Below are 17,034 nucleotides of genomic sequence, written 5' to 3' on the forward strand. Positions count from 1 at the left end.
CTATATATGGTGGACCAGTGTATCTATATATGGTATACCAGTGTATCTATATATGGTAGATCAGTGTATCTATATATGGTAGATCAGTGTATCTATATATGGTATACCAGTGTATCTATATATGGTAGATCAGTGTATCTATATATGGTAGACCAGTGTATCTATATATGGTAGACCAGTGTATATATATGTGGTAGACCAGTGTATTTATATATGGTGGACCAGTGTATCTATATATGGTCGACCAGTGTCACTATATATAGTAGACCAGTGTATCTATATATGGTGGACCAGTGTATCTATATATGGTATACCAGTGTATCTATATATGGTAGATCAGTGTATCTATATATGGTAGATCAGTGTATCTATATATGGTGGACCAGTGTATCTATATATGGTGGACCAGTGTATCTATATATGGTATACCAGTGTATCTATATATGTTAGATCAGTGTATCTATATATGGTGGATCAGTGTATCTGTATATGGTAGACTAGTGTATCTATATATGGTAGACCAGTGTATCTATATATGTTAGACCAGTGTATTTATATATGGTGGACCAGTGTATCTATATATGGTAGACCAGTGTATATATATATGTGGTAGACCAGTGTATCTATATATATGGTAGACCAGTGTATTTATATATGATAGACCAGTGTATCTATATATGGTAGACCAGTGTATCTATATATGGTAGACCAGTGTATGTATATGTGGTAGACCAGTGTATTTATATATGGTGGACCAGTGTATCTATATATGGTAGACCAGTGTCACTATATATGGTAGACCAGTGTATCTATATATGGTAGATCAGTGTATCTATATATGTTAGACCAGTGTATCTATATATGGTAGACCAGTGTATCTATATATGTTAGACCAGTGTATCTATATATGGTGGACCAGTGTATCTATATATGGTAGACCAGTGTATCTATATATGGTAGACCAGTGTATATATATGTGGTAGACCAGTGTATTTATATATGGTGGACCAGTGTATCTATATATGGTAGGCCAGTGTCACTATATATAGTAGACCAGTGTATCTATATATGGTGGAACAGTATATATATATATATGGTAGACCAGTGTCACTATATATAGTAGACCAGTGTATCTATATATGGTGGACCAGTGTATCTATATATGGTATACCAGTGTATCTATATATGGTAGATCAGTGTATCTATATATGGTAGACAAGTGTATCTATATATGTTAGACCAGTGTATCTATATATGGTGGACCGGTGTATCTATATATGGTAGACCATTGTATATATATGTGGTAGACCAGTGTATCTATATATATATGGTAGACCAGTGTATCTATATATGATAGACTAGTGTAACTATATATGGTAGACCAGTGTATCTATATATGGTAGACCAGTGTATATATATGTGGTAGACCAGTGTATTTATATATGGTGGACCAGTGTATCTATATATGGTAGACCAGTGTATCTATATATGGTAGACCAGTGTATCTATATATGGTATACCAGTGTATCTATATATGGTAGACCAGTGTATCTATATATGGTAGATCAGTGCATCTATATATATATGGTAGACCAGTGTATCTATATATGATAGACCAGTGTATCTATATATGGTAGACCAGTGTATCTATATATGGTAGACCAGTGTATATATATGTGGTAGACCAGTGTATTTATATATGGTGGACCAGTGTCACTATATATAGTAGACCAGTGTATCTATATATGGTGGACCAGTGTATCTATATATGGTAGACCAGTGTCACTATATATAGTAGACCAGTGTATCTATATATGGTGGACCAGTGTATCTATATATGGTATACCAGTGTATCTATATATGGTAGATCAGTGTATCTATATATGGTAGATCAGTGTATCTATATATGGTGGACCAGTGTATCTATATATGGTGGACCAGTGTATCTATATATGGTATACCAGTGTATCTATATATGGTAGATCAGTGTATCTATATATGGTGGATCAGTGTATCTGTATATGGTAGACTAGTGTATCTATATATGGTAGACCAGTGTATATATATGTGGTAGACCAGTGTATCTATATATATGGTAGACCAGTGTATCTATATATGGTAGACCAGTGCATCTATATATGGTGGACCAGTGTATCTATATATGGTAGACCAGTGTATATATATGTGGTAGACCAGTGTATCTATATATATGGTAGACCAGTGTATCTATATATGATAGACCAGTGTATCTGTATATGGTAGACCAGTGTATCTATTTATGGTAGACCAGTGTATCTATATATGGTAGATCAGTGTACCTATATATGGTAGACCAGTGTATCTATATATGATAGATCAGTGTATCTATATATGATAGACCAGTGTATCTGTATATGGTAGACCAGTGTATCTATATATGGTAGACCAGTGTATCTATATATGGTAGATCAGTGTATCTATATATGGTAGATCAGTGTATCTATATATGGTAGACTAGTGTATCTATATAGGGTATACCAGTGTATCTATATATGGTAGATCAGTGTATCTATATATGGTAGACCAGTGTATCTATATATGGTAGACCAGTGTATCTATATATGGTAGATCAGTGTATCTATATATGTTAGACTAGTGTATCTGTATATGGTAGACCAGTGTATGTATATATGGTAGACCAGTATATCTATATATGGTAGACCAGTGTATCTATATATGGTAAACCAGTGTATCTATATATGGTAGACCAGTGTATTTATATATGGTAGACCAGCGTATCTATATATGGTAGACCAGTGTATCTATATATGTGGTAGACCAGTGTATCTATATATGGTAGATCAGTGTATCTATATATGTTAGACTAGTGTATCTGTATATGGTAGACCAGTGTATGTATATATGGTAGACCAGTATATCTATATATGGTAGACCAGTGTATCTATATATGGTAAACCAGTGTATCTATATATGGTAGACCAGTGTAGCTATATATGGTAGACCAGTGTATCTATATATGGTAGACCAGTGTATCTTATATGGTAGACCAGTGTATTTATATATGGTAGATCAGTGTATATATAAATAAAACATGAAATGAATAAAACATGGAAAACAAATTGATTAATTAATTAAATAAATTAATAATATACATTATACATACATTGTACAGTATTGTTTTATGTACCAGTCCACACCAGTAAACTAAACACTTGAATTTTCTTTTGCCAATGTAGGTTTTTCAGTTTTTTCTACTTCCTTGCCATTACTAAATGGTTGTCCCACTTGAACGCTGATCTCGTGCATGGCCTCGAACTCTTTCAAATCGGCAGTTTTAAGCTCCTCATTGTGTTTGCTTTAACAAATTTCTTGTTTTTAATATCAATAATCGCAATTGGTAATTGATTGCAACCATATTTCTTGGCATTATTAACAATACAGGGCCTTCTTCCTATTTATTTATGACCTCCAACTTTCTTGTCATAAAACTCATTTTTCCTTTGTTTTGTAGCGTTTGTGTCGGTGTCAGATTCCATAGCTAACGAATTAAATATAAATACTTGTAATTATACACATACGCTGAATAAAATACATGGATGTTTATTTTTAATATAAATATGATTTTACTAGGTCAATGTCTGGCATTTAATGGATGTTTAACTTTTGAAAGAAATATTTACAACAGGTAGACATGCGGTTCTTATTTCTTTAAAATTTCTAGTATTTTATAATAACATTTGTTTTTTATGTATTTGTTTTATTGGTTTAATGAAGTTGTGAGATATTTTTATCTTCTAACCTCAGTAGTTGTTGTTATTATTCAGTTAGTAGTTGTTTTTTGTAGATATGGTGGGAGGACATAAAGTGACTATTTGCATCGCCCATACCGCAGATCTGCCACCAGAGTATCATAACTTTGACTCGGTTCTCCGTTCCGTACTTGAACAATACTTCAACGCAGAGGTTATTCTATTTACAGGAGATCTGTCTGATGAGTGAGTATCACAGAGTTCAGTGATGCCCGGTGTCCTAATTCCATAAACACCATATTTGATATAGTGTAGGGCTTTAGGTTGATACTGAGCATTGATGTATACTAGCGACTTCAACTCTGATTGGCCTTTTTTCAGTTTTTAGGATTTCTACTCAGTTACTGATTGTATAAAAAGCTAAAGAAGTTTGGTTCGCTAGTTAGCACCATATGCTGGTCAAATAAAATCTGTCTAGAATTCTTTGATGCAGATTTAGAGTCGAACACTATCTTGAAAAACGATGTTGATGTAAGCAGAGAACAGTTGTGGCCAAGAGGTCTAGAAACAACAGGTTCGGGTTCAATTCCCATACCTTGTGACAGGAATGACAGCTGGAGCTACTGGGCATGTCTCCAGTCGTTGACTGGACTCAGACATGTCCAGACAAGTCAAGTCATGCCCAGTAGCTGTCGTTCTTCAAGTTGGATTGCTCACACTTAGACATACTGTATTTGGTGCACTGTAAGTCACTCCAGAATGTAAGTAGTACTAGCCATAAAATGTACTCTAATGAAGTAATATAAGTGACAGTGGAGTATAAGTGGCCACTTTAGACAGCTTTATTTCCTAAAAGCCAACACCAACAACAGATGTTAAAAATTTAAGTGACTTACAATTAGAATAGAGCCAACAACAGGCTGAACAGTATGCTTACACTACATGACACAACTGAGCATGTTAACGTAACATGGTAATATAACATGTTAACACAACATTTTAGTAAGCAGTAATATAGCATGTTAGGGATTATTCTATTAGATATAGCCTAAATAACTTGCTTAAAAATGGTAATAATCTGTCAATAATTTCACACATAACACACTCAGAAGTATAAGGTGCATTTCTGGCCAAACTATGGGAAGTCATGACATATAGTTTAGAAAATATGGTAAGCATTACATCATCAATCAGCTGACCAAAGCCGCTAATACCTAGCCAATCATGTCAGAGATAACAAACTGTACTTGACTGCTTAATCTTGTAGGAAAACTTACAAGAACTGTGACTATGTGGTGGTGCTCTACTCTCCCAATCTTCTCATCACCTATTGTCTCTTTTTACGGAATCCAGAAGAAGTTCCAATAGAACAGATGAGAGACAAAGCTGTCCTTGACCTTTTGCTTACCCCTCAGCCATCCTCCACTCCAGCTGTATTATTTGTGAGTTATTTTTATTGTAGGTTTTTTACACCCACCCCTTCCTTTCAGATTCCCCTTCCTTTTAGAGTACATCACTTTCTAACTTTCTATGCGCTGAATATTCAGTTGTAGGGTTTTTTTGTTTTAAACATTCATTTTAAGGTGATTGCTTGATGAGCTTTTCATCTGCCTTTTCAACTTTTACTTTCAATCTAACAATTGGAAGGTTCTAAGGCTATACAGATCATTGATGAGTCAACGAGGGGAAAACCTGTTCATTTAGGTCTCTTGTTAGGCAACCATGGAACTGAAACTTTCTCTGCATTCATTCATTCTCTCCCTCTTAGGAGTCATTCTCTCTTGGCCATATTCCCTTTCCATGTTTTAAAATTCAATAAAACGATACCGTCTCACACATGACCTTGTGAAGAAACTAGAAACTGATAATTACCTCATTTGGCTTCTGCTTTGTTTCACTTTTTGTTAAAGATAAATTTACAAAATGTTTTTGTAAATTTCATCCGAAAGCGTCGGTATTTTCTATCATTTGTGATTGTTTGTGATGTTTGATGTGATCTGACTACTAGAATGTTTCAGATTAAAGTTCATAAAACTTGATCAGGATTAAAATGCTCAGAAGAAAAAAGAGAGAAATGACATCACTAGTTGTTATTGTTGCTATAGTTGATATCTGCTATTGTGTTTAAGTTGAAATGTTGTGCATCTCTATTCTATCGGTTGCTTTGCAATTATAGAAATGTTGTAATCGCACTTTTGATTGAGCGAATGAAGTATCAGCAATTGTAATCTTGAAACATCCTGGCAGTCAGATCACCTCAAACATCAAAAGCAATCACAAATGATAGAAAAAATACCGATGCTTTCTGATCAAATTTAAAAAAGATTTTGTAAATTCACTTTTAACTAATTCTGGTGGATAAGATATGCAGCCTGGCTTGTAATAGCAGAGAGTGTTCACTAACACCATGCCACATTTTCATCTTGCAATCAAACAAGATTTTTCTATGTTTACAAAGAGATGCTTGAGTGGTCTCATCGTAGTAAATTGTTGCATTACGTTTATTCTTCAGGTTGCGTTCGAGAACATCGCACTCAGGAATGTCAATGATTTGGTCAGCAAAAACTCTAGTCTTGCTATTTTTAGATTTCCAAATGACCTTCGACGATTTGTAAGTTATTCAAATCTTACATATAGACATATTTATAGATAATCTATGGATAGTTTAAAGATTAGCATGTACTTTGCTGTCAGCTACTTTCAGATCAAGGAAACTTGAAATTGTGTAAAGTACAAGCTATTCTTTGACCTAATTATTCTTTGACCTAATTATTCTTTGACCTAATTATTCTTTGATCTAGTTATAGCTTTAGTTTCAAACTTAATGTTCAAAACTCTTTATTAGCTTTATTCAAGTCATTATGCGTTAAACAATTATTTACTTCAACATTTATATAATATATACTATATATTATATATGTTTACTATGTATATTACTTTATTATATTAATATTCATGTTATTTATCATACTTATTTACATGATTAATTTATTATTTATATACTAATATGTATTATTATTTGTTTTATGTTATATATTATATACAGCTCATATACATTTTTTATTCCTGTTGTCTGTATAGACATCCATATTTCGTTTAATATTTCAGTGTAATGTAGGGTTGCTCTATGGTAATCCATCAAGTTCTTAGTTTACTCACGTCTCTCATTTTTTATGTCTGCGATTTATGGGAGTTACATTCTCTTTGTAGCTAGCAGAGTTGTACCATAAGGGAGGTAACCTCACGTTGAAGCAATCTATGACCTACTTTGAAGAAGGACCTTTGGTAAGTACAATTTAGCCAGCACTCATTTAAACACTTCTATGGTTGCCCACTCTCATACACATAAGCATCTAGACATATCTATGGCTGCTAGTTCTCATAGGCAAGCATCTAAACATACCTATGACTGCCAGTTCTGTTGGATGTATACATTTGAACATATCCAAGGATGCCAGTTCTCATAGGCATAGACATCTGAACATATCTATGGCTGCCAGCTCTCATAGGCATTGGCATATAAACATATCTATGGCTGCCAGCTCTCATAGACATAAGCATCTGCATTTCTCTATTTTGTGTAATGATGTTTGGAGGTCAGCATCCTTTTAGCAGTTTGTCTATTCTTGCAGAAGACACCTCTTATGGATGCCATGTCTAAAGTTACCTCCATCACTGACTCCGGACTAGGAGGAGGTAACTGGCTTTACTCTACACTAGCATTCTAGTAGGAAGATATCTTTAAATCGTAGTTTTTGCAAACTTTTGTGCTCAATTGTTACTTGTCACTAATAGAGTTATTCTTAGTTATTATTCATAGATGTATCATCCAGAGGTATCGTTCATAAATATGTCATTCATAGATGTATCATAGATTTATCATCCATAGATTTGTTATTCATAGATGTATCATTCATTGAGTTATCATTCATAGATATGCCATTCAAGAAGTTTTTGTTCATAAAGGTATCATTCATAGATTTATTGTTCATAGGTTTATTTCCCATAGATTTGTCATTCATAGCTGTGTCAGCCACAAAAAGGATTAGTAGAACTGTATATCATAGAGTTGTTATTTTGGACTAGTCTGACATATTTACGAGGTTACATGCATGGAGTTGCCATCCAGGAGTCCTGCATTTATTTACTCATCATTCGTTGAGTTATCATTTAGGTTATTGTTTTAGAAGTCCAAGAGGATGTCCGTACTATTAGAACTGTTGACCAACAAGATGACCGGATTGGTGAGTTTGCTAGGTGTTATGTGATACACTTAGGTGCTTGTGGAATATACGGTTAGATCATGTCTTTAGTTTGTTCTCACTATTCTTTTCTGTTAATAGTTCTATTTTACTTTTATTAGTTCATGTTACATTTTTAGTTTTCAGGATTGTAATAGTAGTTCAGATTACTCTCGGAGTGATCTTTGAGAGGAATGTGAACTATGTTTAAAATGTGAAGCTATAAGTGGAACTATATATGCGAAATATTTGGCAAATGTTTTGACAAATATTTTTTTCGATTGCCCACAACAACAGTTATGTTAATAAAAGGGACAAATCTGGCATAAATCTCAAATCAAACATAAAAATCGTAACAAGTATTGGAAAAAGTACACGCAACTTAGATTGTATCTAGTGCAAGTTGAAACAAGTCACCCATCCTCACTTGTTTTCTGAAACTGCATTGTTGAACCTGCACCTCTATTTATCTGTCTCCATAGCAACTAACAAACCTCTCTTCACTAGTTGTTACTGTGTTAATGAAGGTTTACATTTAGTTCCCGTCATACGGTTCTTGTTTGAACTCTGGAATGAGTTCTACAAAATTTAATCTAATATATAATATGATATAACGGATATCTTATATTATTTATCTGAAATCTTATATTTCCTTCTACATGCGACAGTTTCGCACATGAAGCAGAGAGCGGAATGGATTTATGTTGTATATTGAGGCTGGTCTGTACTTATTTCTGATGGGTTTGCTGCTAACTCACTAGCATGCTCATGATTTATTAAGTTTCCATGCCGAGTTTCCTCGATCTTTGTGTCTGGGCTTCTTCACACCGTGTAGCCATCTCTCTATCGTATCATCAAAGTGTTGGCCTTGAACTTGAGCAACACGAGCGAAGATGAGTGAATACAGCAACTTAGTGAGACAGACACGAAATAATCACCGCTCATTTGTTTCCCAATCGCTTTAGACTTTTCTATCACATGACTTCTTACAAAACTATAAATTGTTTGTTGATATATATTCGTCGTGTCAACAAATCAACATCTTCAGTTGTTTTGAAGTAGGTAATTTTTATCATAGTGATAGAGGTTGTTTACTCATTGCAACACCTCAATTGAAAGAAGCATTTTGCTGGGTGTCATCTGTCAACAGGTGTGTGATCGAAATATTCAACATTAGTTGATGGTATTGTTAATGGCTCTGTTTACTTCGCTTCAGTTTAATTGTGTTGTTTCGCAGCTGCTATCGATTATATCCCCACTTATCACATTTTGTGGTGAAAAGAGTTGTTATATATATATATATATATATATATATATATATACTTTTGCATACCGGTTGGTTTTTGTACTGGTTTGCACTGGATTTGAACTCAGAAACTCCAGTTGTGTGGCAAGCATACTAAACCATTAGGCCAAGCTACAAGGTACATTGCTATACAATAAAATAATTGTTGTCATAATTACATCAGTTACGCAACACAAGCTTAAGGTGCTTAGAAAAATACTATTGGCTGTTGCTAGCATGCTTGAACATCATGATTGTGTTCGAGATCATTAGGAGTAACCAAAATTACTATAAAGCTGACTTCAGACACAGCTTTATAGTAAAGATTTAGATTAGCTGTAGTTACTAGCTTACATTACTCAACTTCATTAGGTAATCCTATGACCAAACGAGCGGAGTGAAGTTTGAGAGTTTTTATGATAAATGCATGTGCACACAACTTACGAAACTTATTCATCAACAACATCGCAAACCCTTGTTTCGAAATCTCATCAACATATTTAACCATCGTTTTGTAGAGTCGTTAAAGTACAATAACGATACAAAACACATATAAGCCTATTTAAATATGTTACCAAGTCTTTGTAAATTTTTGACAGTATCTTAAAACTAACCCATCTGATCGGATTATACACAAATAGACAGATTAATTTGGCCGAAAATCGCCACAAAACGCTTGAAAAGCTTGGTTTAATAAAAGTTAAGACCGGCCTACGATACGCCAATAAAGCCGTGCGACAGATAGTAGAACTATTTAGCAGTGCGCATTTCACGAGAAAACTGTGCTCATTTCACCAGTCAATGGCATTGTTTACTTGTAATCGAATTTATCCGAAGGTTTCTGTAATTAACGTAGATCGTTTGAGGCGTAGACCGATTTACAGGTACAAAATTGTGGTACACAGTTTATCAGCCTATGTTTTTTTGTCCAATCACCGAAGGTTTCATTAAATTATTTAAAACGTTAGCCGAAATTCTTTACAACTTATGTACATGCTAGGGCCGAACTACAATGCCCCTTTATGACGAGAACATTTTTTTATTTTGCTGCAGTTTGCAGAAAACTTCCAGACGCGTGAACGCTCATACTTTCTTTCTATTAAAGATCGCTATCAAAACCATTCTACATTCAACACAACCAACTTTCAAACTGTGTATAGTACACAGTAGCTTGCCATTTTACTTCTAATTTTGCATTTCAGAGTTATAATAAACATATTTCCTTATTGTTGTTGTTAAATTACATACATTACAGTAGGTTAGGCCTACAGCTTTAGTTAATATTTATTTTAATGTTGTAAAACATAGTTTTGAGATAGTAGTAGATTAGGTGTGATTTCTTTACAACCTTTTGTTTTGCATAATTGACTTTTTGAATTTAATTTCAAAACAACTTGAAAACTACCATGGACATACAACTTCCCAGAACACCACGTCGCGGCCGACGCACTGGCCGTTATTTGTTATTTCCAGATTATACTGGTCCAACGTTTCTTCCCGAACACCTCAACAGTTTTCCAGTTACACCTATCAAACGTACTTTGACTGCTGGCCATGCCACTCTTAGTCGCACAGGCATTCCTCTCGATCTAGCATGGGGTTTGACAATACACAAGAGTCAAGGTTTTACCATGGCTAAGGCTGTCATTGATATAGGACACCACGAAATGACCGCTGGAATATCGTTTGTTGCTCTCTCTCGAGTTCGAAACATTAATGACTTACTTGTTAACAACTTCGCTAGGGAGCGCATCACTCGATTAGCTATCAATGATCAAATCCTACAAAGTAAAAAAGAGGAGACTAGACTGCGCGACATTTAACAGAACGCTAAACTTATCTAACTTTTCTCTATTTGTTGAAATTGTTATTTGCACCTTTTTGAAGTCGTGCTCCCTCAAATTTATTTATGTCATCTCGAACAACTTTCATTTACATTATACTCTGCCAATTTCTGCTGACAACTACTTTTTCAACAACCAGCACTGCCATTTCTTTTTTCCGTTATCACTTATTCCATTATCAGGTTGTGGGCTGTATGACAGGGGAATTTCTAGTTATTATATTATTGTGGAACTCCAGGTATTCAGCTAGTCTATGATAAAGAAGCCTCAGTTTACTTTTAGCAAATTATCTTGTCAGCTGTTGAGATAGCTGTTGTATAACTTGTAAGAGATAGTTAGGCTTTATTAGTGTTGGTCCTGCTTATTTAAAAATATTTATTATCAATAACTCAATAGCCATTGGTATTCTATTATTACAATAGCTATGGAATTCCATGGGTACAATAGTTGTGAAAATTTTATTAGCTCAACTGCCACAACTCTTCTAACATATCATACAGAGACGGTTGCGGAGCTGGCCGTTCCAGCTTCAGTGTCAAACTCTACTACCCCTATAGTTTATGAGCAGCAATATCTTCAAGATCGCCAAGATTCCTCTCAACCCTCCCGGACTCCATCCCAGCCAGTTTATGAATATTTGTAAGTGCCTTATATTTGCTGTTTGTGTTAATTCCTTACCTTAAACAATAGTGTCTGTGAGACCCATGGTGGCGATAGACAAGCAGTGCATTTCCGTAAATTTATTAGCAGTGTACTTGTGTGCATAAATATTCTAGAATTGCGTTAGAATCTGTCTTGAATGCTCGTAGGTCAATACACTGTTTCCATTGGGCGAATTACCACGGGAGCTTTGTGAAAATTAAGGAATGCTGCGCCAGAGGTCATAGTGTCGCACCTAGTAACTTATGCTCAAATCAAAATAGCAATGAGTTAAATGTGGAAAATGTTTAAAATGGAATAGCTTGCGTGGCATTTTCGTGCGCATCATTCACGAGTGCCGGTTCCATCTTTCGTAATAATGAAACCTGTAATGGGTGAGTAATAATGAAACCTGTAATGGGTGAGTAATAATGAAACCTGTAAAGGGAGAGTAATAATGAAACCTGTAATGGGTGAGTAATAATGAAACCTGTAATGGGAGAGTAATAATGAAACCTGTAATGGGTGAGTAATAATGAAACCTGTAATGGGTGAGTAATAATGAAACCTGTAATGGGAGAGTAATAATGTAACCTGTAACGGGTGAGTAATAATGAAACCTGTAATGGGTGAGTAATAATGAAACCTGTAATGGGTGAGTAATAATAAAACCTGTAATGGGAGAGTAATAATGAAACCTGTAATGGGTGAGTAATAATGAAAACTGTAATGGGAGAGTAATAATGAAACCTGTAATGAGTGAGTAATAATGAAACCTGTAATGAGTGAGTAATAATGAAACCTGTAATGGGTGAGTAATAATGAAACCTGTAATGGGTGAGTAATAATGAAACCTGTAATGGGTGAGTAATAATGAAACCTGTAATGGGTGAGTAATAATGAAACCTGTAATGTGTGAGTAATAATGAAACCTGTAATGAGTGAGTAATAATGAAACCTGTAATGGGTGAGTAATAATGAAACCTGTAATGGGTGAGTAATAATGAAAACTGTAATGGGAGAGTAATAATGAAACCTGTAATGAGTGAGTAATAATGAAACCTGTAATGGGTGAGTAATAATGAAACCTGTAATGGGTGAGTAATAATGAAACCTGTAATGGGTGAGTAATAATGAAACCTGTAATGGGTGAGTAATAATGAAAACTGTAATGGGTGAGTAATAATGAAACCTGTAATGGGTGAGTAATAATGAAAACTGTAATGGGAGAGTAATAATGAAACCTGTAATGGGTGAGTAATAATGAAACCTGTAATGGGAGAGTAATAATGAAAACTGTAATGGGAGAGTAATAATGAAAACTGTAATGGGAGAGTAATAATGAAACCTGTAATGGGTGAGTAATAATGAAACCTGTAATGGGTGAGTAATAATTAAACCTGTAATTGGTAAATAATAATGAAACCTGTAATGGGTGAGTAATAATGAAACCTGTAACGGGTGAGTAATAATGAAACCAGTAATGGGTGAGTAATAATGAAACCTGTAATGGGTGAGTAATAATGAAACCTGTAATGGGTGAGTAATAATGAAAACTGTAATGGGTGAGTAATAATGAAACCTGTAATGGGTGAGTAATAATGAAAACTGTAATGGGAGAGTAATAATGAAACCTGTAATGGGTGAGTAATAATGAAACCTGTAATGGGAGAGTAATAATGAAAACTGTAATGGGAGAGTAATAATGAAAACTGTAATGGGAGAGTAATAATGAAACCTGTAATGGGTGAGTAATAATAAAACCTGTAATGAGTGAGTAATAATGAAACCTGTAACGGGTGAGTAATAATGAAACCTGTAATGGGTGAGTAATAATAAAACCTGCAATGGGAGAGTAATAATGAAACCTGTAATGGGTGAGTAATAATGAAACCTGTAATGGGAGAGTAATAATGAAACCTGTAATGGGCGAGTAATAATGAAACCTGTAATGGGTGAGTAATAATGAAACCTGTAATGGGTGAGTAATAATGAAACCTGTAACGGGTGAGTAATAATGAAACCTGTAATGGGTGAGTAATAATAAAACCTGTAATGGGAGAGTAATAATGAAACCTGTAATGGGTGAGTAATAATGAAACCTGTAATGGGAGAGTAATAATGAAACCTGTAATGGGTGAGTAATAATGAAACCTGTAATGAGTGAGTAATAATGAAACCTGTAATGGGAGAGTAATAATGAAACCTGTAATGAGTGAGTAATAATGAAACCTGTAATGGGTGAGTAATAATGAAACCTGTAATGGGTGAGTAATAATGAAACCTGTAATGAGTGAGTAATAATGAAACCTGTAATGGGTGAGTAATAATGAAACCTGTAATGAGTGAGTAATAATGAAACCTGTAATGAGTGAGTAATAATGAAACCTGTAATGGGTGAGTAATAATTAAACCTGTTTGGGTTTCATTATTACCGGTTCCATCTTTCACATTAATGAAACATTAATAAAACTCACTTGACTTGCAGGATTTTACCATTACCATCTTGGGAATTATGCAAAATTGTGAATTAACAAGATTACCTAAACAAAGTGCTGCAGACTTACTGTCGCTGATTTAATTTCATGTCTGTTTAGCTTTTGTAATAAACTACTGTTTTGCTAGCCAAAGTACATGCAAGACAAATGAGCCCTGGTTTCATGATCTTTACTTAGTATCTTTAGCTAGTATTTAACTATGGTAACAAAACAAGAAAAATAGATGCTTTTGAAATAATATATTAACGGATAATAATTTAAAATACATAAAATGAATAATAATATTATATTTTATTTATAATATATCTTTATCTATTGATTATATAATAATCTAATATACATCTTAATAGATTTTTAATTATATTAATATACAATAAGTTATATTATATATAAATATTTTATAGATATTTATGGAATATTTATTATTAGTTACATATTTATTACATACAATATAATAATAAAATAATATACTATATTGAATGTTTTCTGTTCTACAAGCCTTTTTCTAGATACTGAAATCTATTAAAATCACATCAAGAGATCATTTGGGTTATAATTAGAACCTAAAATGTGGCAGCTTTCATATTATTATACTATTTCATATTATTATATTATATCATATTTTATATATTATTATATTATATATAATATATCATATTATTATATTATATCATACTATTATATTATTATAATATATCATATTATTTTAATATAAAATGCATCATATTATTATATTATATCATATTATTATATTATAAATTTGATCTATCAATTAGTTACCAAGCAGATAAATTTCTGCTCAACTTGGCGCTCCTATACTATGTACACGGAGGATAATATATTGTTGGAGTTTGTCATCAAGTACTCTGGGAGTTTGTCATATTTCAGGAGTGTCGCGATGCCATCTGCTCCTCCAGCTCATCTTGCGGTCATAGATGAAGCAAACTCGAATAGTGGTAAGGACAGCTCTCTCTTTAATATATCATAATAATATCTTCTAGTGAACCATGTACCAAGTTTATGATAAACAATGGTCAAGCTTAAAACATACACTTGTTTTCTATTCTGTTGCAGAACCATTTCATTACAAAATATATTTTATTTTCTTTGTAAAAAGATCTGTTATTAGAGTTGGTTTAGATGAGTCATTTCACAGTCTCTGTTTATTTCAAGATTGTTTATTGTAAACATCATAAAATCCTTAATATTTGACAGCACTCACTGGTGACTCTGCGGATGTTGACCCTGAGTGCAGATACGGCAGCAATGACCTCCACTCTGTCTCATCATCTGAGGAAAGTTTCATGTGCTCTGAGCTGACTCCATCCATGTTCTCTAGCACTGCTCAGGCATCAAATCGCCTTGAGACTATCGAGTGCTGAGCACTTGAAAAAGAACCACACAGATTTGGAGTTGTTCTCTCAGGTTTTAGAAGCACTAAAGTTCAATCCGAAGATTAACGAATTATTTTTGATAACAAACCGTCGCTGTAGTCTTTTTTATTATAAATTAGCCTTTGCGAATTTTGATCTATTTTTTAAAGTTGCAATACGGGTTCATGTGAGTTGTATTTTTGCCAGCTGAATTATAAAAATACTGTTTTTCTTTATTAAACATATGCAAAGCTTAAAACAACCTTCACTTGTGCAACAAAATTATCAAAACATACTATTTTTTTATTATTGGCAGTCAGTTTAATGGTAAAGCTGGTACATTTAATTGTTCCTTATTTTATAAAGCATTAACATTAATGAATTAAGAAATTAATATTAACAAATAATTACTAACGCTTCTGTATCTGCTATTCAGGGATCTGGGAAAACTGTTTTTTCAATTGTCTTTTGATGTATGATTCAAATTCTCTGATATTAACACACTTTATGCTAAATTCATGTGTCAGCTTTTTTCAGATGTATTATGTATTTTTATTGCAATGAATTGCAGGAAACAACATTTCAGTCCACGTATTATATATATACACGCCATATACATTGTATATAGATATATAAATATGTATAAATTTATATATAAAATATACATATGTATTTTATTATATAAATAGTTTATAATATATTATATATATACCTAATCAATATATATAATATTTTTCATTGGGCAGTCTACAATCACTTTTATAGAAAATATGTTTTATATTTGGTGCAACAAAGAAAATTAACATAAAAAGAAAGAAGTACCGGTAGGCCTATATGGTTTTTAATTGTCCAGCCAATTGGAATGAATATTGATTCCAACATGGTTGCAGGATGCATGAACTTTAATATTTATCCATGATTATATCTATGTTAAAGCTTTTTTTATATATTTAGTAAATTTCTGTATAATTTTTAACTTCAATGCTCTGCGTGATTTCAGGACTTGGATCTTGATAGATAAGGTTGTGGTCGCTTTATATAACAGAATGAAAATGCAATTCACATTGATAGTTATCTATTATTTGTTTTTGATTCGTATCAAGTTATAAAAATAAGAAGGTGAATAATATCTATCTCTGGTTCCTTTATTTCCAATGGTAGTTAAATAAGCGTTCAGCAGAATAGCTTCCTGACTTGCGTATACCCTTAACAGAGACGTGTAATCTGGCTTCTCAAGTTGAAAATCCATTAAAAGTCCACTAGCAAAGTCTACTAGCAAAGTCCACTCCACATAATGGTTCAGCCTCACTAGACATGTATTTCTTGTGCTATTGGTTTGACAACCGAGAACTAACAAACGAATTTAATTATTGTAGCAGAAACCATGGGTATGATTAAATTCTGC

The 17,034-nt window shown here is 33.4% G+C and overlaps 1 protein-coding gene across 1 annotated transcript in view; it reads left to right on the plus strand.

Annotated features, from left to right (window-relative positions):
- LOC137398935 (uncharacterized) overlaps positions 1-16,384 on the plus strand; it is an 81,599-nt gene extending 65,215 nt beyond the window's left edge. Inside the window, exons 14-22 of the mRNA XM_068085097.1 lie at positions 3,845-3,995; positions 5,017-5,191; positions 6,262-6,360; positions 6,960-7,034; positions 7,382-7,445; positions 7,937-7,993; positions 11,620-11,758; positions 15,145-15,212; positions 15,472-16,384. Of these exons, the coding sequence (XP_067941198.1) occupies positions 3,845-3,995; positions 5,017-5,191; positions 6,262-6,360; positions 6,960-7,034; positions 7,382-7,445; positions 7,937-7,993; positions 11,620-11,758; positions 15,145-15,212; positions 15,472-15,638 (995 nt within the window). The 3' untranslated portion in view covers positions 15,639-16,384. The remainder of the gene's footprint in view (positions 1-3,844; positions 3,996-5,016; positions 5,192-6,261; positions 6,361-6,959; positions 7,035-7,381; positions 7,446-7,936; positions 7,994-11,619; positions 11,759-15,144; positions 15,213-15,471) is intronic.
- Positions 16,385-17,034: the final 650 nt, after the last annotated feature.

Source organism: Watersipora subatra, chromosome 6 (genome assembly GCF_963576615.1).
Source record: "Watersipora subatra chromosome 6, tzWatSuba1.1, whole genome shotgun sequence".
In the NCBI taxonomy this organism is placed as follows: domain Eukaryota; kingdom Metazoa; phylum Bryozoa; class Gymnolaemata; order Cheilostomatida; family Watersiporidae; genus Watersipora; species Watersipora subatra.